A 20,384-nucleotide genomic window follows, 5' to 3' on the forward strand; every position below is an offset into this window, starting at 1 on the left:
GTGTCAATAGTTTCAATGTGGGAATGTATAGTTTTTGTTCTTGGGTTGTGGCCGACAATTACTCATCCATGGTTGTTTGGCCGTCCCAACCTTACTATGGGGATCACCAAATGATGAACATTGAGGCTACAGCGACCGGCCAAACAGTAAGTGATCGACCTGGATTTTCTCCCCAGGGACTTGGAAACCTCTCGCACCCCCGCATACATGTTTCGCTCCCCACACAAACCCATCTGGCTACCCCGCTAGCGCATTGAGGCAGTGGCTTGCCTCTGCCCGGCTAAGCTTGTCTTTTAGGTTTGTTATAGGGTCTTATGAAGGGAGGGGAGACTCGGAGATGTCTTGGATTTTGTTTTGTTGGGTGATTGAGGGAATTTTATCGCATTTCGCCGCCTTTCTACCTTTTCAAGCTAGGTTTCGAGTTTCTCAAACCGCGCCACTCTAAGCCACAGTGTAAGAACGAATAAAGTCCTCATGGGAGAAGTGCATTCCGAATGGCCATCGGCCGGGCCGATGGCCACAACCCAACGTTACAGGCGCAAGTAAGGTTCTGGAGCTGTCTTGCCAGTCGATTGAGGGACGACCTCACATCCCCCACCATGACAGTTTAAAAAGGCGCAGCGACAACAACTTTATCTTGCAGCATAAATGATAATTGGATCATCAGTTCGTTACTAGGTTCAACAAAATGTGGGTGCTATGCACGCAATATAAGCACCTATGCATTGCGTGGATACCAACCATGGCTGCTACCACAAACTTGAGGTCGGTTGCTGTGGGTATGGATGAATGAGCAAGCGCATTTCCGTCGAGAAATAATGGTTTCTGTCTAGCAACGGGTTTTTTTTTTTTTTTTTTTTTTTTTTTTTTTTTTTTTTTGCAATGTTGGAACTCGTGCCTTGATAGGCCGGCTGGTTTGGCGGCACTGACCAACCAGAACGGCGAGACCGCAGGACTACACAAAAACTCTACCAAAGGACCAAGCCACTGATAAGTAATTACTGTCAAACCCTGACATGATGTTAAGTTGTTCCCAGTTCTACCATGCCGCTCTGGACAAAGTGTGCTCAACACACAGGCTTTCTTCGAACCACCTCGTCGGCCATCATCAACTCGCTGGGCTCCGTTTCAACTCCCAGTATTGTAGTATGCGATGGTTATCTACAGCGACAACTGTCGGCGCAGCATAGCCGAATATGAAGTACGAGCCAGCCATCTTGAGCTCGCTCTTTGTTGTGTCGTAGGAAGTCTTTATTCTATTCCAAGCTGGAACTGGATAGGTCTTCCTGGAGGCAAGGGTGCGGATGGGGTAACCCATTCTGTCCCTCTAAGGTCGCTTCCCGACCCGGTCTGCAGTCCCTTCCTTGCCTGCGCTCATTTCTAGCATCGAAGACGGCAAAGACAGCAGAAACGAGATGTTCACCGTCGTTGACCGGGGTATATATGGAACGCCCAAGCTAGCCAGGTTAACGTGTTCGCCGGAGTCGGCAGACTACTGGGGACCGCCACCGTGCAGATGGCGGCACCATACTGCAATTGAAACCGGTTCATATGACTGAAGGGTCTGCACAACGGCATTCATCAACCCCATCCCTCAAGTCTCACGTGCCAAGTGCCGTGAGGTGTGACTATCACTGTCAACTAGTCGGCCTCTTGCTAGTGGACGAACGGCGTGGAGAACTAAATGAATCAAGCACTACGGGCAATGTGATGGTGCTAAACTACATTTAGACGCCAGACTGCCAACGCTAGTGTACCGGAGAAGCGGCTCACTCTTGTTGTCAACAAGCTGGACTCGGCCGACCGAGGTGTCCAGGAGTCTGTGTTTTTCTCCTCGAAAACCAACTTGTCATTCTCTCAGAACCTGTTTCGCACGGTAGGAGCCTGTCAAAAAGAGCGGCTGAGTTTCTGGCTTGGGTGAATAGAGTGTAATATGGCAAGAGACCATTCTGCCGGACCTCCGAGCCGGCGGTGTCGATCATCGGACGGTACTAAGTTGAAGAACGGGATAACTATAAGGAACTGTTCCTAAATGCTTTTTTTTTGGCTAACGAGTCTGGGGGTTAGGGTTAACCCCTATTTTGGCTTTACGACATATGGATTACGGTTGATTTAACATGAGCCTTGGCAGCTCACTTCACCATCAAACCGTATCGCTCCAGCCCGCGTAGCCCACGCAACTCGATTTACTTTGCTGGAGACCAAAGGTCGCGGGAGTCCGTGAACCACTGTAACCCTTGCTTGGACAAGTGGGCTTATCACAGTCATCCTTGGCTCGTATCGTATGTGTTCACTTTACAACGCTGCCCCTTTGGTACCCAAACCACTGTTCACTAACTTATGGTATTGGTCATGCGATGACAATAAGTCACGGCAAGTCTTCCAAGTAATTAACTACAGACTACATATATTATTCTTCCTTTTATGATGTGGTCGGCCAGGGCCCTGAGGATCCCTTCAATGTCACATCTACGGTGGCCCTCGTTTCCCTCAAAAATTGTGCAGTTACTGTCTCGCTCCCTGCAGGTGCATACTTCTTCTAGTCTTCTTGTACTAATTCACCAGTGATGCATGAGAAAGAACCCTGTATCTGACAATCCTTAATGACGCAGGGCTTGTTGCATTATTAGTCTGATTGCCTGGTTCGCAACAAGCCTTTTTGTTCCCACTTGGAGTTCCGCAAGGGTTTCCACCCCGCCCTGGCATGTTGAACAACCAACAAAAAGAAGAGAGCAATGAAAACGAGGTCAAGGTGGGCCGGATTCGCCTCAACCCTCAGCTCACCTAGATGCCCATTCCTGTGCAGTTCCAGACCTTCCAAACCTGGTTTAGAAATAGCGGCAGAAGGCCTGTGGCTCCCGCAAAGGGGAGCTTTCAGCAGTGAGTATTGCGATTTTAAGATGCGCCTTTGGACTTTTCATAGAAAAAAAAGAAGAAAAGAAAAATTGATCTGACTTTTTTTTATTTCCCGCCAGCCTCTCTGCTGAGTTTCAGACCTGAGCGGGTGTATGCGCATTTCCATCTACACCGGTTTGGAGAGGAAGGATCTGACCAGGGGTCTTCTCCGGAATCTAGCCAACACAAGGTTCTATCCATAAAAGCTCAGCAGCCCCCCAAGTGGAGAGTAGACTTTGTACATGGCAGCAGGAGAGAGGACGATCTTTTTGACCTTTCGAGTCTTACTGTACGTGCTGCCCCAACCGGCAAGATACCCGTCGACATGAGTTCCCCGGATGGTTCGATTGTGATCAGCGACCGCGCCGTCTTTGTCTCGCAGGTCTTTTACGGAATCACCATACCGCTTTTGGTCCTGGCAACGGTGACGCTAGGCTACCGGATGGCCAGAATCAAAACTCGAAGAACCCTCTGGTCAGACGGCTGTATCGTTGCTGGCTATGTAAGTCATGTTCTTTCCACCGGTTTCGGTCTGGACTTCAACCTTGGTTGGACTCGCTTGAACACGGTAGAAGAAAGCAGAAGCATAACGAAGAAACTGACCTATCAACTTTTCGACGTCTTGCAGATCCTCGGGGTGGCGTGTTTAGGCTTATACGTACCTCAAAGCTTCTTGACGCCAGGTGTCAAGTCCCCTGAAGCAATCCTCGAGGGCCAGAAGGGCTCGTTCCTGTCGATCCCAATATGGGGCTTGTCCATGGCCTTCATCAAGGCTTCGATCGGCCTGACGCTTCTCCAAATACAAAACCAGCGCTGGTTCCAGGTCCTGATCTGGAGCAACATGGCGGCCTCGGCCGCTTACGGCTTCGGGAACATGTGGTTCATTCTCTTCTCGTGCCAACCGCTGCAGGCTGCGTGGGGTGACTTTGCCGACCCTACAAAGGCTCAGTGTCTCCCGTCAAGCTATATACGAATGGCGGCCCTGGTTGGGGCAGTTGGTAAGTAAAAAAAAAAAGCCGTTATAGAAATGATGCTTTTTAGAGGCTATTTCTTTTGTTTGTCATTATTACTCTATGCTGTTTCCATTCCAGACGCCGGGAAATGCTGACACTGAAAAAAAAAAACAATAAAAACAGTCAGCGTCGTGACCGACCTGATACTAGCACTAGCACCCGTCAGCTTCCTCTGGACGCTCAAGCGGCCGCTGCGCGAACGCATCGTACTGGGCTGCCTCATGTCGCTGGGACTGCTGGCGGCCATGTCGTCGGTGGTAAAGAACCTGATCATCGCCGACTTTGGCAAGGAGGACGTCGACACGTGGGCCATGAACGTATCCATCAGCACCTGGACGTCGTGCGAGATGCTCCTCGGCGTCATCGCGGCCTGCACGCCCTTCTGCCGCCCGATCCTCGAAAAGTGCGTCACCAGTATGGGCATGTCCCTGACGGGCACGACCAAGTCGGCGTCCAGAGCCGCGGGCAAGAGCTACGGGATCACTTCGGGCGGGCCCGGCGCCTACCATCGCACCACGGCCGCCGGCGCGTCGTCGCGCGTCGACCAGCAGCGCTCGCAGTTCGAGTCGGACGAGGACCCGCTCAAGAGCGTCATCGAGCTGCAGACGCAGCGGCTGAGCGCTGGCGGCGGCGAGGGCGGCAGCCCTGCGAGCTCGACCTTGGGCCGGTCCAGCTCGGTCTCGGGAATCTACAAAACGACCAACATACACGTGCAGACGACAGAGGCCAACAGCAGCCAGACCTGGCCGGTGGAGGAGCGGAGATACTACCCTGGGTCTGCTGTCTGAGGAAGAACAAAACAGGGGGGAAGGGAAGGGAGCGCCATCAAGCCCTCCTTGCTGGCTGCCTTGTCTTGCTTGCATCGTATGCCTTGTATGTATGAGCTTCTATTCGAGACTAGTTCTAATCCCAAATCTCGTTCTAGTCTAGACTTGTACCATGGTAATCTTGGAGCCTATTAAGCGGGGATTGGCGGTCAACACATTTTGTACCAGGGGCCCAAACCCCAACGAAGAGAGCACGTAATAAAATCAAGACAATAATGAGAAATTTTTTAAGGCATGAAAGAAGGATTCTGTCCGCCGCGTCTCAGCCCTGCCCCGGAATGCACTAGACTAACGCCAGGGCTCGGCCCTTGATGCTAATTACCCTAGGTTCGGTGGGTATTATAGGTTCGTCCCATGTTGTCCCCCACAAGCGCTGTTGTCTTTCTCGTATGTTACATCACCTGTGGAGGGTCAGTGAAATAACAACTGTCTTGGCATTTTGGATTTACCTACTGGAGTAGTTTCAGTAGGTAGGGCTTGTTTTTTTTTTCTGCTGGGGATTTTCGTCGGTCCGTGTCTAGGTCAAACGGGGAGAAAGACAAGGGGAAAAAAGAAAGAAAGAGAACAAAAAGGCGTCTGTGGGTGAATGGAGGCCTGTCAAATGTCACTTGCGCAAGGTCAAGACTCGGACTGCCCTATGAATGGTAGATTGGTATTATTAGGAAGTGTCTTGCAGCTAGTGGAGGATTTTAACCGGCCGAAGACAAAAATAAAACAAATGTCGCTTACGGCTGGCTCACAGACAAAACTGACATCTGTTCCATGCAGGTCCCGGCAGAAGGAATTGCGAATTGCTTGTCAACCACGGATTTGCCACATTTTGTTTTTCCTGATTTGCCGCTGGTACCAGAAGATTTTTCCTTGGATGGGATGCACCCATTCCTACTAAAAAAAAAAAAAAAAAAAAAAAAAAAAAAAAAAAGAGCAGTATTTCAGCCCCTATTTGGGAGGCTCGTACCCCCATCACTGGCAGCAGATTTCATCCATCTGCAACGGGGTGGATACGGTCTCTTCTCGTAAGGGATTTTGGTTACGAAATAGATATGAGATTCGAAGCCGGGGTCTTGGTAAAAAGTCCCGTGCAATGAGTGCATGCCTCCTTGACGTGAACATTTTTTTCGACTGGTCAAGGCAGACAAGTTTGTCAACTCGCCTGCCAGAAATGCCCCCCTGTAGGCATCTTTCTTAATTATTGCTCTTTCTTTCTCTTGTCAAGCTCCTTCCCCCCTGCACCTCTAACGAGCTTGGCCTCAGTCGGGATAACCGGTTTTTTTTTTCGATGGTTCCTTCCTGCCCCCAGAAACGCAGGGTCCAACCCAATCTTGTCTCCAACCCCAGGTAAGCTTCGGAACAAGGGGATTAGGCCAGCGGGATCATGCCATTAGCATAACCAATACGTATTATACGAACGCTAGATGGGGAAAAGCGACAAATTCTGCCAACCCCCGTCCCGATGCTATTACAAGCCTGGCAACAATTGGTCTCCGCCAGAGCTGAAAGAGCCCACCTAGGTCCAACATGGTCCAGACAAGGTCTGGTTCCTCATCAAATTTGGCATTCTGTGGTTGATTATGCATTTTGGTACTTTATTGCCCACGCAAAGACGGACGAGTTACACTGCACAATAATGAACAAAAGAACTGCATAAAATGAATTGTGGTGCCCGGCGATGCCCATTGCGCCGACTCCGACCCAGTATGCCGGGAACCGGACAAATAGATCCAAATGGCTGTTTGTTGTCTGTTATAAAAGTGAGCTCTGGGAAGATAGGCCGTCCCAAATGCTCCGTTTATCTCTCTCTCCTCGTGCGCTCGCGTCCAACTCACGATCGACCACATCAAGTCACTCTTTTTACTGTTCACTCGTTATTTTTATTCTGCAACGACTGCACGGGGGAGGCTCGACACTATCACACCGAACGAGGCATACTAGTTTCGGAAGATATACGAGAAATAGGAAAAAAAAAGAGAGACGGAGAAAAGCGACAAGAAGACATGGTTGCTGCATCCTGGACCACCGGCCTCGTGGCCCTCCTCGCCATGTTCTCCTCGGTAACGGCGCAGAGTTGTCATCCCCGTAAAGATGTCTGCGCCAATCCGTATGTGCGTAAGGAATGGTACGTTTCAAAGAAAATCTCTTCTGCATAAGAAGGGGAAATCCTCTCCTTCTAGGATCAGTATCTAATCAGATAAGAAACATTTGTGGGAGTTTAAAACAGGCGCAACTTGAGCAACGTGCAGAAGGACCAGTATATCAAGGCAGTCCAATGCCTGATGAAGAAGCCTCCCACCGCTGGCATGGCTGCCGTTCGCAACCGGTATGAGGACTTTGTTGCCACGCATATTGTTCAGACTGAGGCCGTCCACTTCACTGTAAGTCTTTGTGATTGTGATTTATATTGTTAGTGTTATTTTGTCTGTCTTTGGGGCAATTGGCCAGTCAATAAAACATCGTCATCCCGGACGTCCACTAACACTATATTTACCAGGGCATCTTTTACCCTTTCCATCGTCTTCTGCTTGTAGAGTACGAAAAGGCGCTGTGGGAATGCGGTTGGGACCGCAAGCTCGGTCAGCCGTTTTGGGACTGGACCTTGGATACGGAGAGCGATGCCAAGTTCCTGTCGTCGCCCGTTTTTGACAAAAAGCTTGGGTTTGGCGGCAATGGAGCGTTTATCCCCGGCAACCGGAGCCACCCTGAGCTGCCTGGTCACGTAAGATCTTATTGCCTTCTTTTTCTTTTGTTGGGGTCCTAAAAGACACTAACCCCAAATAAAAAAACTCAGGCTGGCGGCCCCCCGTTCGACCTCCCCGACCGTAGCGGCGGCGGCTGCCTCGAGGACGGGCCCTTTGCAGGCCTCAAGACGCAGCTCGGCCCGCTCAACAACACCAGCGTCAAGCCCGAGCGCTGCATCCGTCGTGACTTTTCACCGCGTTCGCTGGCCAGCTTCGGCAGCAGGGCGCAGGTGGACGCGGCCATGCGGATAAGCGACTACGGCACGTTCGAGTTCGTCACCGACTCGCAGACCATCCACCCTTCGGGCCACTGGGCCACGGGCGGGCTGTACGGCACCATGACGGACACTTATGCCTCTCCGGGAGACCCCATCTTCTATCTGCACCACAGCAACGTGGACCGGACGTGGTGGTCGTGGCAGAGGCGCAACCTCAAGAAGAGGGAGCGCGAGATGGACGGCCCCCTCTTCATGTTTGACTATGCAAACGCCCTCGGCGGCAACGCCACCCTCGACACCCCCGTCTGGGTCGGTCTGGCCGACCAGCGCGTCCAGTTCAAGGCCGGCGAGCTGCTGCACGTGCGAAAGGGTCCGCTGTGCTACAAGTACGAATCTCTCTACTAACTCTAGGACAGACACGATTCGTGTTTTGTCCTTCTAGAGAGGAGGTTTCCGATCATGATGCTTGGGGCGGCTGTTTTCAGCGGTTATAATGACCGTCATGGTTTTTTCTTCTTCAACCGCCTACCCTGCCAATCAAGAGACCATGACTTTGGATGTAAATATCAGTTACTGCATATACCACATAGGGACTTTTGAACACGACGCCACTCATTTCGGCTGGTTAGCATTAGCATACCTCGGCTTGGATGATATGTGTGATCCGAGCTCAGATAGTCCCAAAAAGGAAGGAAACCAAAAAGGGGAGAAAAGACGCTAGAAAGGTTGTGAGGTAGCAAGTAGTCTCCTGCTCAGACGCAGAAGTAATGGCTTCCTGGTCATAGCAACTGAGTTTAGCAAAACCCCAGGCTTTTCCTGTCATTCCTCGTACAAACCCAACAGGCAAGTGCTACTGTCCCCTGGAAAGGCCTTGGCTAAGTTACAGTCGACACAATACTTCGTTACCGACAACAATGAGCTGGGTGAGTACCTCTCAGCGTTCCGGCTTTGTCAAAGTGTGGGCAGACCTGATTCTCGAGTATCGCGGGGGTTCGCGAAATGGAAAAAAAAAAAAAAAAAAAAAAAAAAAAAAAAAAAAAAAAATCCGACACTTTCATTTCATGGTATCTAAACCTTTGTGATATGATTAGGACTCGCTTAAGAGGAACTGCGAGCTAGGCAAAGTATCTAGATAGGAACAGGTTGGTCATTGAGTCTTGATCAGCCCGCAGCACGGAGGCTTTCTCCCAGGTAGCATATCTGCCATGAGTGGTTTCACTTCAAAAGCTAGGTAGCTATACTCATGCCTAAAGTGAGCAATCTGTTTAGGTCGAAAACAATGTGGCTTATCTGAGCAGTTTATCTGACAGTTCATCTCACTTGGACCTCTGGGCCCTCCCACAATCGTAGGATTTGCCAACTTTACTTCTTCTCCAAAGTTTCTTTGAGCCGTTTTCATTATTGGGTTGTATAGTTATAAAGCCGGTTGGACTTTCCGAGTCCTGTCTACTTGGGCAGGTTTTCAGAGTCCTCACGACCAGATGTATAAATTAGCCTCCAAGTTTCTGACTCATTTGGCTTTCATGATTGGCCATACTTGGGATCGACTTATTGAACCTCGCCCGGGGCTACAACATACTTTGGGAGAGTGCACGGCTGGCGCCAGAGTTTTGTGGAGCGGAAAGAATCTATCTAGATTAGATGTACTCTAAAGCTGACTGTGGGACCTTGTCCACGATCACACTTCTTTCAACCCAGGATCTCAAATAAAGCCCAATGAAATGGTCAGCAGCATGACCTCTTTTGGACGCCGACAGTCCCCTATTCGAGGCCAACAAGAGCATCCGGCATTTATCACCTTTTCCCCCCGTGCCTTGCTCTTTTGCCGCTGGCCATATTCCTCAAAACAGACACCACTTCGCGCCGACGAAAACTTGAAAGGAACCTCAAATTCCCAGTGGATCCATACAAACGCCCCAAAGCCCGCAATCACGATCTGCGCTCCGGATTGGCGCGTAACCGGGGTGCCTATACGTTCTCCGAAGCTTCACAGCTACGAACGTCCATCAGCTGAACCGAGCAGGGAGGGGGCCATGCATCATCCAGACTTCCCAGGAAGGAAGTCGACCCACTGCTGGATCTGGACCACAACCCCAGGCCCGATATAGAGACCGACTCCCTCGGCATCAGAATCGGGGGCCAGATTGCGGCTTTTTAACTGGCCCGGGCCTGCTTTGCGAGTTGGACTGACGCCCCGAGGCCCCGTTTCGTCCTACAGCGAGCACTGCAGTACTGCTAGTCATATTTTGTCTCCAGGGACAGATTTGAGGAGGCCTTGATTAGGAAAAGAACGCACGGCGCGATTGACATGTCTTTAGACCCTGATACTGCAGAATACAAGGCAGCGCAGATGCTGGATGGAATGAAGAAGGATAACACGTAGTGAAGGGGGAGTGAGCCCATGTCATGATTCCCTCAGAGACTTGGTATGTGCTGAGACGGGCAGATCGTCCATAAGCCGCATTTGTTGGATCTAGGTGTGGTATCGTATCCTGATTTCGGAATCAAAAATATTGAAATCTTGGTACAGTTCGGGATTCAACCTAGGGTTACCTATCTTAACCTTTTGCTCCGCGTCATCGTAGCAGTCCCCTTGTCCAGGGGGGGTTACAGGCAAGTTAGGTTTCTGGTTGAAGATCAGGCAGCACAACAAGATGGAAAAAAGAGATAAAAGAGGAAAGAATACTAGGTAAAGATAGAAGGGGGGAAACCGACAAACGCGCTACTGCAAAAATAGCTAGTGCTAGATCCAGTACTGCGCCAAGGCGCAACGGTCCTTGGCTGATACTCACGATATTTTACCGTTTCTGCATGCTGGAGCTTGCTCTCATGAGCGGTGACTCCCATCATCAAAGCAAGCCAAATCATCTTGGTGAATATTCGGTCGGTCCCTACGGTTTTTGAAAGCGTAGCCCGTACGGGTCACGAGCCTCCCTGGGTACTTGACCTGGGACGTTATGGGTACCGACAACATGCATCTTTTCAATTTCCCCATCCCACAATCGTCATTCATGGCAAATTATCATATCGTGCACGGGCTGCTATCCAAGAGACGCATCTTGGAATACAACGGCGGCAGAAACTGCCAGGTAGATGATGCAAGAGAGATCCCTCATGGATGCAACAGGCAATAAAAAAGGCAGCAATAAAAAGAAAATAAAAAATAAAATAAAAGAAAGGGCCAGAACAGGGGCCATCTCCCACAGCCCTTCCCTCCCACCACCATTCCGATTCGGGCAACACGCTAGGACGAGAAAGTTCCAACTTGCATCGACTTGCCTACCTTGGCCATGCACACTCCCCCTCCATTGTCTAACCAGCCCATAGCCGTGGGATGTGGTTGGCCATTCTTTTCTATTTTGTCATGCCATTTTGAACAAAACTAAGTACCTAGTACTTTGAAGAACCCAAGATGGCTACTCTTTTTTTTTTCTTTTCTGTTGTGGGCCCTCACGCCCCTCCTTTGGCGACCAGTATAGCCGAGGGAAACGATTTCTGCAGTAGCGGGGATGCAGCATGCGAGAAATAATGCAAGTAACTTGAAGGGGTTATATGGAGTGGGTGTTTCTTTTCCCTTGCTTCCTCTCTGTCTCTCTCTTTTTTTTTCGCTGCGCATTCGTTAGCTGGACCCAACAGAAGGGTGGTGGGTGATTTGGGAGGGTGAGTAAGCTATCCCTCGGTAGGTTGCAGATTATTCTTTTGCTTCTTCCCCAGGGGGGGTTTCTTTCTCCCTCTTGGTGTGTGCCCTAGCGGCTTGAATCTAAATGAAACACCAACGTCTTGATGCCATGTGTTTACAGACAAGTAGAAGATGGCTTGCTATTACTGCACATAGAGTGCATAAACAGGTCGTTACCGCAGTAGCTCCAGTGAAGCTTGCAAGGTATCTCAGCAGACCCAAGGGGGCCTTGATTATGTGCACAGCACTTCTTTCTTCATCGGCCTTCGGCAGTTGTCATTAAAGGGCAAGACTCTGCCGATGTGGGAAGAAAAAGGATCCAGTACAATGCATAGTCCACATTGTCCTTGATGGTAAAACAATCAACCTATCCATGGCAGTGACGTGCTGCAGGCAAGACAAGAAATATTGGCCAGACCCTTTTTTAACTAGCTCAGAATCCTCCGAGCTGCAGAGCATGACGTTTTTTGAGCAAAAAGGGCATGTGGAAAAAAGACAAATAATTCTTGAATGTGAAAAAAAAGCCGCGGCCCTGTAGGACCGTCGATGGAGCACCTTGATGGGTTTGAATAGTGAAAGAGTTGTGGGGTGCAGAGTCGGCATTTTGTAATAGCAGGATTATGACGGGGGAAAAAAAGAAAAGAAAATAAAACGTGCATGCAGAGTTTCGGCCTCATATCAACCAGTGTACCGATTTGTCTGGCTGTGCAAAAAGAGGAAAAAAAAACAGTAGTTTCATCGATATCGCAGCTGGCCTGCTACTGCTACTGTATGTACTGCATCCATAGGATGCATCCATCGATGGTGGTGGGATGAACAAAATGCAAGAGACCATCTTGGGAACGCTCTATGTCTGGGTATCGCTTATCGTCTTACAGATACCATACATAGAATGGTCTGGAATTTCTGCACCAGTGAGCCTGCCGGGCGGGAATTTGAGCTTGCAGGGCTCCGGTTATTAATAAGGATAATAACTGGTGGTGGTGTGTGCAGCCAGCCTCTTTTGTCCGTAGCTGTCTTTTGCCCAACCCATCAGATGGCTCCATCAACGTTTAGAGGACGGAGGGGGAGCCCGGACTGCCGACGTCCCAGCCTCGGCCGACGGGGGGTTTGTTTTTGTGTTTTGGTTCCAGAACTAGTCCCGGCCGGTGTCTGAGTAGAGGGATGCAAAGCGCGCCCATCGCGGCGGCCCCGGCGGCTTTGAATTGTGAAAACAAGGAAATATTTTCGGCGGCCAAAACTTGACTCAAGCAAGCAAGCAGCCAGCCAGATTGTCGGTAAATTCTTTTGGGCTTGGGCATCGAGCCGAGTTAGCGCCGTCTCTAGCCCGGGCAAAGCGAACTTGGAGCTGCCTCGGTCGCAGACCAAAGTCCGTGACTTGTCAACCGCAATTGCGAGACACGATACCATGACTTTTTTTTCCCTGTTGTCTCTCCTCGACCTAGACTTATCCTAGCGATGCGAACTATAATTTTTGAACATTGCTAGCCCTGCTTGTTTGTTGGTGGATTTCTTCAACATCAGCTGTAAGCAGGAGGTGTTGCACTAAAAACACCGCCAAAAGACGAAAGCTCCCGTCTATGACTAATGCCAGTGACTTTGGTGAATATAGCCAGCCTGCAACAAGAGGGATATCAGATGCGAAGTGGTGCGCCCAGACTTCTCTCCCTTTGTTTTTACGCAAACGGGACCCAAAACCCGACATTTGTGACAGCTCATTTCGTCTTTGCAGAGTGCGTGATGCAACACGAAATAAATGCCTAAATGACTGATGGCTGCTTCGCTACCTGCCGCGGGGCAGTCATGCACTTGGAAGAGGCTGCGACTGTGATGGATCAGCTATAGCCTGATTGTGTGGGAGGGAACGGGGTAGGGGGCCTTTTGGTCCGGATCGGTCCAATGATGAGCCGTATCGAGATCAAAAAAAGATGGATGGATGGCATGATCAGTATGACAATGTGATTGATTGATTGATTGATTTGATTCACCCATGAATAATGATCAAATCCGTCTTTTTTTCCCCCCTTCACAAAACCTTTTACAAGTGGTCCAGTGCCCTAAGTATCTGATGACTGATTCTATTGCCGTGAATCTACCGGTTGTTGGTTTTTTGGCCGTTTGATTCTGGGGTTTCTTGCTTGCTTGCAAAACGATGGTGGCATTTTAGGGGACATGGCCTCAGAACCGCATTTTTCTGAGTCGACAACTCGCATGCCATGCAAACGCCCACAAGAAGAAAAAGCCAAGCAAATGCAACCGTATGCAGATAGAGGGAGAGAAAGAGAGAGAGAGAGAGAAAAAAAAGAGGATACCAAGCCAATAAGCACTACAGCACTTAGTGGCTTTACCAGGGGAAAAACAAGAGAATTGAAGCCTGTTGCTGCGACATTTGGACCCTCATTCGTGTTACTATTGACTCGAGGCTTTGCTTGGCCGAGTCCGTTTGACTATCTACAAGTAGCTTAGGGTGCTTCGCGGCGATGATGGCTTTAACAGGTAAGTACAAACGAAACGATACGCCCGACCCCGCCCGCCCTCCTTCCTATGTGGTGCTACATTCGTTTGCAGTGTTAAACAGCAACGGCTATTGGATTATATGCAGCTAGGCAGGTAGGTGCGATTGCAGACTTGAAAGTGCTGTTTTTTTTTTTTNCCCCCTCCGCCGTCTGCCTTTTTGCGCTTCGTGGGACAAGTGTTGAAATACTATTTGTTGATCTTGACTAGGACAATGCAGCTGCTCATAATCGCAGTTAGAGGCGATATGCAAAATTTCTTCAGCAACAACAAACAAACTGCCTGCCCGGGGTCATTATTTACTCCCACTTCGACTGAAAAGAGCCAGCTGCATAAATCCAGCCCCTCCAAGCCCCTCATGTTGAACGAAGCCATTTTTGAATTACAGGGACCATCCCTGCATATATTTGCTAACACCCCTCCAATCCGTCATCCCACCTCGAGAAAAGTGTCGTTATTATTGTTTTTGATCAAGCCGCATCCTTGACCCCCTTACGTATACACAAAAAATTGTCTGTGCGCATTGCTCGGAGCTACTGTACAGTACATGTACACCAACTCTTGATTGAATTTCATGCCAGTCATCTTTTTTATCGTTTTTATTCCTTGTTGACACCTCAGATCCCTGTCTACGATCATTGAAACAAGGATATCCCAGGGGGTGTGGCTTGCCGAATCAACGCGAGAGGCGAGGGGATTGTACCTCCAGGAAAGGAAGCCAGTACAGGAAAGATGCCTAGGGTACTTTGCGTAATGATTTGTATCTTTTGCTCTGTTTGTTTCGTCTTATTTTGCGCGTTAGTTATTGATGTATTTATGCCTCTAAGTCTTTTTTTTTTTTTTTTTTGGTTGATTGTCTCCCATGGAGAATTTCGTCCGTCAGCCAAGTATAATAAAGAGCGAATATATCCCCACATCAAATGTACCGTTCCCGTATATTTGTGGTATTTGCTACTCGTCCAAACTTGCAAGCAAGCAACTCTACCATGGCGTGGGGGTCGAAACCTGTTCGCGGTACACTTTCCATGTTATATCACAGCAGCATTGCTCGTGGGTCTTTTTTCTTCGCAACTGGGGGTCCGATATATCTCGCAAGCGGACGGAAATGACGCGGCCGTAAAATGGGGGTGGTGTTTGTCGTGCGACTGTCTGAGTAACTGCAGACCGCAAGCGGGCGTGGCTGATAAATTATGAGATGGGGTTTCTAATCCAGACTAAAATTATAAGGTGTGCTAAGGAAACAAAACGTCCATTGGGCGTCAAAGTAAGCAGAAACAAAAACGTCTGTCATCAGCTAAGCATTCGACCTAGGCTAGGTCAGGTAGTAAAGCACATGCTTACTTCCCGCCAAGTGATTGTCTGACCGGAGTCCCTACTACATAGGCCTGTGTCTATTTTTTTGCCCCTCAAATATCTCATAGTGGCAAAAGAAGAAGAGAGAAAAAAAAAACGACGCCGTTTATCTTACTAGATGCGTGTGCCATTGCTGATGTCTCAACTAGACATCTGCTGCTCCACATTCTGCAGCATCAAATGTTGATATTTCCAAGGAATTGCGATGGGGTTAAAACATATTCCTGCTAAGTAAGTAAGGGTTCTGTTTTCCACCTTCAAAAGCCATCCACCCCAAGACCGTCACAAGCCAGGGAATGAAGAAAAGAAAGAAAGAGGCCGAGACAGTGTAGTGAGAGAGACCCACCACACCAATACTACACCACCATCATCACACAGCGAGGTAACAGACACACACCCTTCGTCCGGCCCATGCCCAAACACAAGGCCCTGTCCACCCCATTGTGGTATATTTCTTCACCGGTCTCGGATGCTTAATTGGCGGGATGTCGATCGCCTGCCCTGGCCCCTGGTAGCCAAAGAACCTCAACCCACGCCCCCAGTTCCACCTCAGTGAATAAGAGAGAGAAAATAACCCCGAAAAGGCAACTTTTTACTTTTGTGATCTGTTGGGCTCCCTGAATCTACAATGGCACCACTTTAAATAAATGAAAAAAAAATTCAGCCGCGTGAGCAGGTCTTGGTCTTTTTTTCTTTCTCTGCTCAACACCCCCCACCATCTCTCCCCTCCTAGACCTGTTACCCCCAGTTATTACGTGTTCCGGTCCCCGTATTGTGGCGTATGACGCGCATTATACGGGGAACACCTTGTGTGTTGCAACCTTGAAGCAAGATCCCAGATCCAATCAAAGTGAGCTTGTTACCACAGCGTATTATGCTCCTTGCATTGACATGTATGCCTGGGACGCTGGGTCTTCTGCTTCTTGCCTTGGTTCACTTGCCTGTCATGTAGTATCATCTTTTCTTTCCGGCCTTGGAGTAAAAAAAAAAGTCTGTATCAGGAGACACCAAAGCCAAGAAAGTATTGCAAGTGTATAGACATGAGTGGAAAATGAACCGACGTGTTGAAAGGTTCGCAGCCAACCAACTACTCGCCCTTACGAACCAGGATACGGCTGGCAAAAAAGTGCATGATCTCAAGCGGGACTTATGCAGGGTGCTGCGAGGCAATGACGGATTCTTTGTCATCTCAAGTGGTATGTATCTATACCCTCGTATTATTATCGTCTGTTTATTCACTACTTAAGTCCTCGTCCCTTTTTCCCAGGCCATTGGCCAATCTTTTGCCTTCCTTGTACCACCTTTTATCCGCGCCAAATGTACCCTGGTGCTCGCCCAAACTCCGGCCACATGCAGGAACTTTTTTTTTTTTTTATCTCCAGCCGAGCCGTTCAGATGATTTAGGGAAGAGAGAGCAAGGAGAATTTGAGTGATTATTAGACCCTGTGCAACCCAAGTTGGAGCTAGCAATGTCTCACCAGTCCTTTTTGTGCACCTTCTGCCCCTCCGAGTTGAGCTGAAGAGAATAAGATTAAGAAGAAAAAGAGACAACAAGTAAAGTTTTGAACCTTGAAAATGCCCCGTATTTTGTTTTTCTTGAGAAACCAAAATCACCCATTCCTAGAAGAGAGGGGATGGCCCATGCAGTTGAAGCCATACAGTCCCTAAAGAACTCCTTGTGGAAAAACCCATGCCAGTAGAAGCAAAGAAAACGCCAAAGAACCCCTTTATCCGAGATCATGAAAAAATAAGATAATAAGAAAATGCAAGAGGGATCGAGACAAGGCAACGATGGCCCCATCTACCAACCCCCAAAAGGGGCTATGAGATGTTGAGTCCTGTTATACCTCCCCATCCTGTCTGATCCCTTTCTATTTCCTTGTTTTCTTTTTAGGTGCCCCAAACCCAATGATTTTGTGAGAAAAATAAAAGAAAGAAAAAAAAAGTCATCAATTTCGTTCATTCCATAAGGCGTTAAAAAAAAGAAAGAAAGAGGGCCATATGAGGGCACGAGGGCACTCCTGTGAGGCATCCATCTATGGTGCTCATCACAGGTGCTCCCACTCCTCTTCCCGCATTTGCTGCTTCTCGTTGATAAATTCGTGCTCCTGAACGTAGTGAGGAAGCTTTTGCTCGCTCCGGGGCGTGTTGAGGCTAGAACATCGGACCGGGCCTGGCGCAAGACGGTGTGCATCGTCGGTGTCTCCGTCTGTTCGGCTTCCCCATGATGTCTACAAAAAGGAAATGCCAAGATCAGTGTCAGATAATTTCGGATCAGTCTTAATATATATGAGTGATCAGTTAATGCTTACCATATTAAGAGTTAGGCCAGCATAGATCTTGATGAGGCCGTGGAAGTATCCAAACACGATGGACACGGGGAGGAACATGATGTCGGCCGGGTGGCGGCGGAAGAGGCCAACGAGCTTGACAACCTTGGAGAAGGCGAGAAATGCGAGTTGGGCGTAAAGGGCACGGGTTCGGTTCACCGGCTTCCAATCTTCGGCGCCCCACCAGAGGGCTGCCAGGATGAGAAAGTCGAAGACGAAGGCGAGCGAGGTGAAGGTTGCAATATGCAACGCATATGTGCACCACCATTGTTGCCTGTGGACGAGAGACAAAAGAAATGTGGGTCAGTTTCTAGGTTCGGATAACAAGTCAGGGGGGCGAGCCGAGCCCACGATGCAACCGATTGGTCGAGCTAAGGGACCGGGGTATATAAGAGAAAAGCCATTGCTGCGGGCAAGGCATGGGTACAATATAGTATGAAAGGGGGGCTTTTTTCTCATAGGGCTACCGTTTGTATAAGGCGCATTTGGGGGCCATGGAAAAAGATGGAGACAAAAGAGGAGAAAAATAAGACTCACTTCCACACATAACGCTCCTTGACCAGGCTGGTCCAGTTGCTGCGCCAGTTGCTCCTGGCCCATCTTGAGCATTGGTAGAGGAATTTGTGGTTGTTCTCAAGCGTGGTTTCCAGCTCACATTCCTGGTCGTACTGAATCCACGTCTTCCACTGGTGACTGACGAGCCAGCGGCTCACAAAGTTGTCATCGTCGGCCTTGAGGATCTTGCCCCACCACTCCTCCTTCATGAATCCCTCAAGAAACTCGTAATCTCTGAGGATTTCAGATCGGTAGGCGCCAGTTCGACCCGACATGCAAGATGTACCGCCATCCATATTGTGCGTTGCAGAAATCTCAAAATTGCGACGCTCAATGTAGGCGGCGCCCAGCCAGTTCCATATACTGAGCGCAAGTCCTCCCTCCCTAACCCTCTTTACCCGCTGACATGTGCCGACACCTCCAATTTTCGGGTCCTCAAATGGGGCCAGGATCCACGGCATCATGGTTGATGGCCAGGTCACGTCGTCGTCGGCCATAATGGTAATGCGGGTCGTAATTTTGGGCAGGGCCTCGCACACCTGGATGCGTTTGTTGGCGTACTGAGTGCAGAAGATGCGGATGTTGGAAGAGGAGAGAGTTTTTACAACCCTCTGCAGATCCTCAAACTTGTTGGCCGTCGTGACCATAATCAGCTCGTGCGGCTTTGTGGCCAGAATGCTTTCAAGCGAGGGCCGGAGCTCATCAAAGTTGTCGTGGATCGTGGGAATCACCACCGTAACATCATCTGATGTGTAAGAGGGCTTGTTTGGGATAGGTTTAGACTTGTAAGTCCAGTGGCTGTAGCAGTGGACAATGAGTCTAACGTATCTATGCAGCCTTTGGTGAGTTGGAAAGGAAAGGAGGTTAGTCCACACAAATTATATGTTTTTTTTTCGTCTTTTTTTTTTTGGGGGGGCGAGGCGGTAGATCAAGATACTCACCATAATACGCAAAATGCTGCAAACCAGGGTGTGAATAATGCCGAAATATATACAACGGCATCCTCAAGGAAGGTGAGTGGCCATACTGGCAAGGTCGTAATTTGTATCGGAGTTGCCATTGCGGGAGTGCCTCAAGTATCGTTTGTGTAGAGTCACCCAGATATGCAATGAATCCCTTCTGTAGGAAAAGTTTCGAACAATCCTCGGTGGTAAAACGATAGACAGTCCGGAATACCTAACAGTCTCCGGGCGGGAGATAAAATCTGTAGGCGGCCTGGACGAGATAGGATGCGCGGGCGAGACCGGAGGTTGGACGAGTGAGGCTAACCTAGGCCGTGAGGAGGAAGGGCAAAGAAGGTATGATACAGAAAAGCGAAAAGAAAAAGTAAAATAAGAACCTAATCAAATACCAGCTAACAGCACATGAAAAACAACACACCAATTGACCTCGAGAGGAACAAGGACAAAAAGAGACGGGTTAGGAGAAAGCTGAGAGGAAGATAGGGCCAGGAGTAGGAGAGGAGGAAGGCTCAGGATATATACGATATTGGCAAAGTCGGCTGGTTGGTTACCCGTGCATGCTCCATGGAATGTATGTATGAGCTGCTCGAAAAAAAAGGGTTGCAGTGAGCGGAGACGATCTTGAACGGCCGAGTTGGTAGGGTAGCGCCGTGACCAAAACTGGAGAAAAATACGCACTGAGTACTTACCTTCAAGCTGAACTTATGGGGCCATGCGAATAAAAATATGGTAAATGTATCTCAAATTGACCACTCGAACTAGGAGTAGCTGTTGAAAGTGTACCATCCTTTTTTTTTTTTTTTCTTCTTTTCTCTGTCGTTTTTTCCCCTTGTCTCTTGTACAACCAATTCGTCACTGTAAGCTCCATCCAACTCGACCCAGTAGCGGATCGCGTAAACCCCGGTTAGGAGGGGTGTGCGTTTCTTAAGCACCACACTCGTACTAGCAAGGGTCTGAATGGGTGCTGTGGGTGGAGCTACAAGGTAGTAGATACAATAAAGGTGAGGGGAAGGGAGGGGGCGTGGATATTCGATTGCATGTACCTCCAATTCGTTGGACTTGGCCACAAACGACAACAAAATCAGACGCACAAAATGCAGCAAGTAATATGGTTTCTCAAGAATTATTAGAACTGTTTATTTGCTCTGGTTTATTTGAAGATTGGTTTGTTACTATTTGATCGTTGTTTTATTGCCCTGGACACGATCGTCAAATTGGGAAGTAGGTATCACAGTTGGAGAAATGTCGAGAGCCTAAAAAATTCGATACTGGAGATCTCCGCCAGTCAAACGTTGAGAATGCT

General features: G+C 49.0%; 3 protein-coding genes across 3 annotated transcripts; 2 read left to right on the forward strand and 1 right to left on the reverse strand.

The window, feature by feature from the left end:
- Positions 1 to 3,220: 3,220 nt before the first annotated feature.
- PpBr36_00684 (uncharacterized protein) lies at positions 3,221 to 4,696 on the forward strand (the record flags this gene model as incomplete). Its single annotated transcript, XM_029887875.1, has 3 exons — positions 3,221 to 3,397; positions 3,524 to 3,893; positions 4,032 to 4,696. The coding sequence occupies 3 exons, from the start codon at positions 3,221 to 3,223 to the stop codon at positions 4,694 to 4,696; spliced, it is 1,212 nt and encodes a 403-aa protein (XP_029750694.1).
- Positions 4,697 to 6,729: 2,033 nt separating this feature from the next.
- On the forward strand, positions 6,730 to 8,093 carry PpBr36_00685 (uncharacterized protein; the record flags this gene model as incomplete). The annotated part of the gene is made up of 4 exons (XM_029887876.1): positions 6,730 to 6,851; positions 6,954 to 7,107; positions 7,224 to 7,448; positions 7,521 to 8,093. The coding sequence occupies 4 exons, from the start codon at positions 6,730 to 6,732 to the stop codon at positions 8,091 to 8,093; spliced, it is 1,074 nt and encodes a 357-aa protein (XP_029750695.1).
- A 9,189-nt stretch (positions 8,094 to 17,282) lies between these two features.
- PpBr36_00686 (uncharacterized protein) lies at positions 17,283 to 19,179 on the reverse strand (the record flags this gene model as incomplete). Its single annotated transcript, XM_029887877.1, has 4 exons — positions 17,283 to 17,465; positions 17,547 to 17,838; positions 18,102 to 18,956; positions 19,061 to 19,179. 4 exons carry the CDS (start codon positions 19,177 to 19,179, stop codon positions 17,283 to 17,285), a joined length of 1,449 nt encoding a protein of 482 aa, XP_029750696.1.
- Between the last annotated feature and the right edge of the window lie 1,205 nt (positions 19,180 to 20,384).

The sequence above is a fragment of the Pyricularia pennisetigena genome, chromosome 2 (assembly GCF_004337985.1).
Source record: "Pyricularia pennisetigena strain Br36 chromosome 2, whole genome shotgun sequence".
NCBI lineage: Eukaryota > Fungi > Ascomycota > Sordariomycetes > Magnaporthales > Pyriculariaceae > Pyricularia > Pyricularia pennisetigena.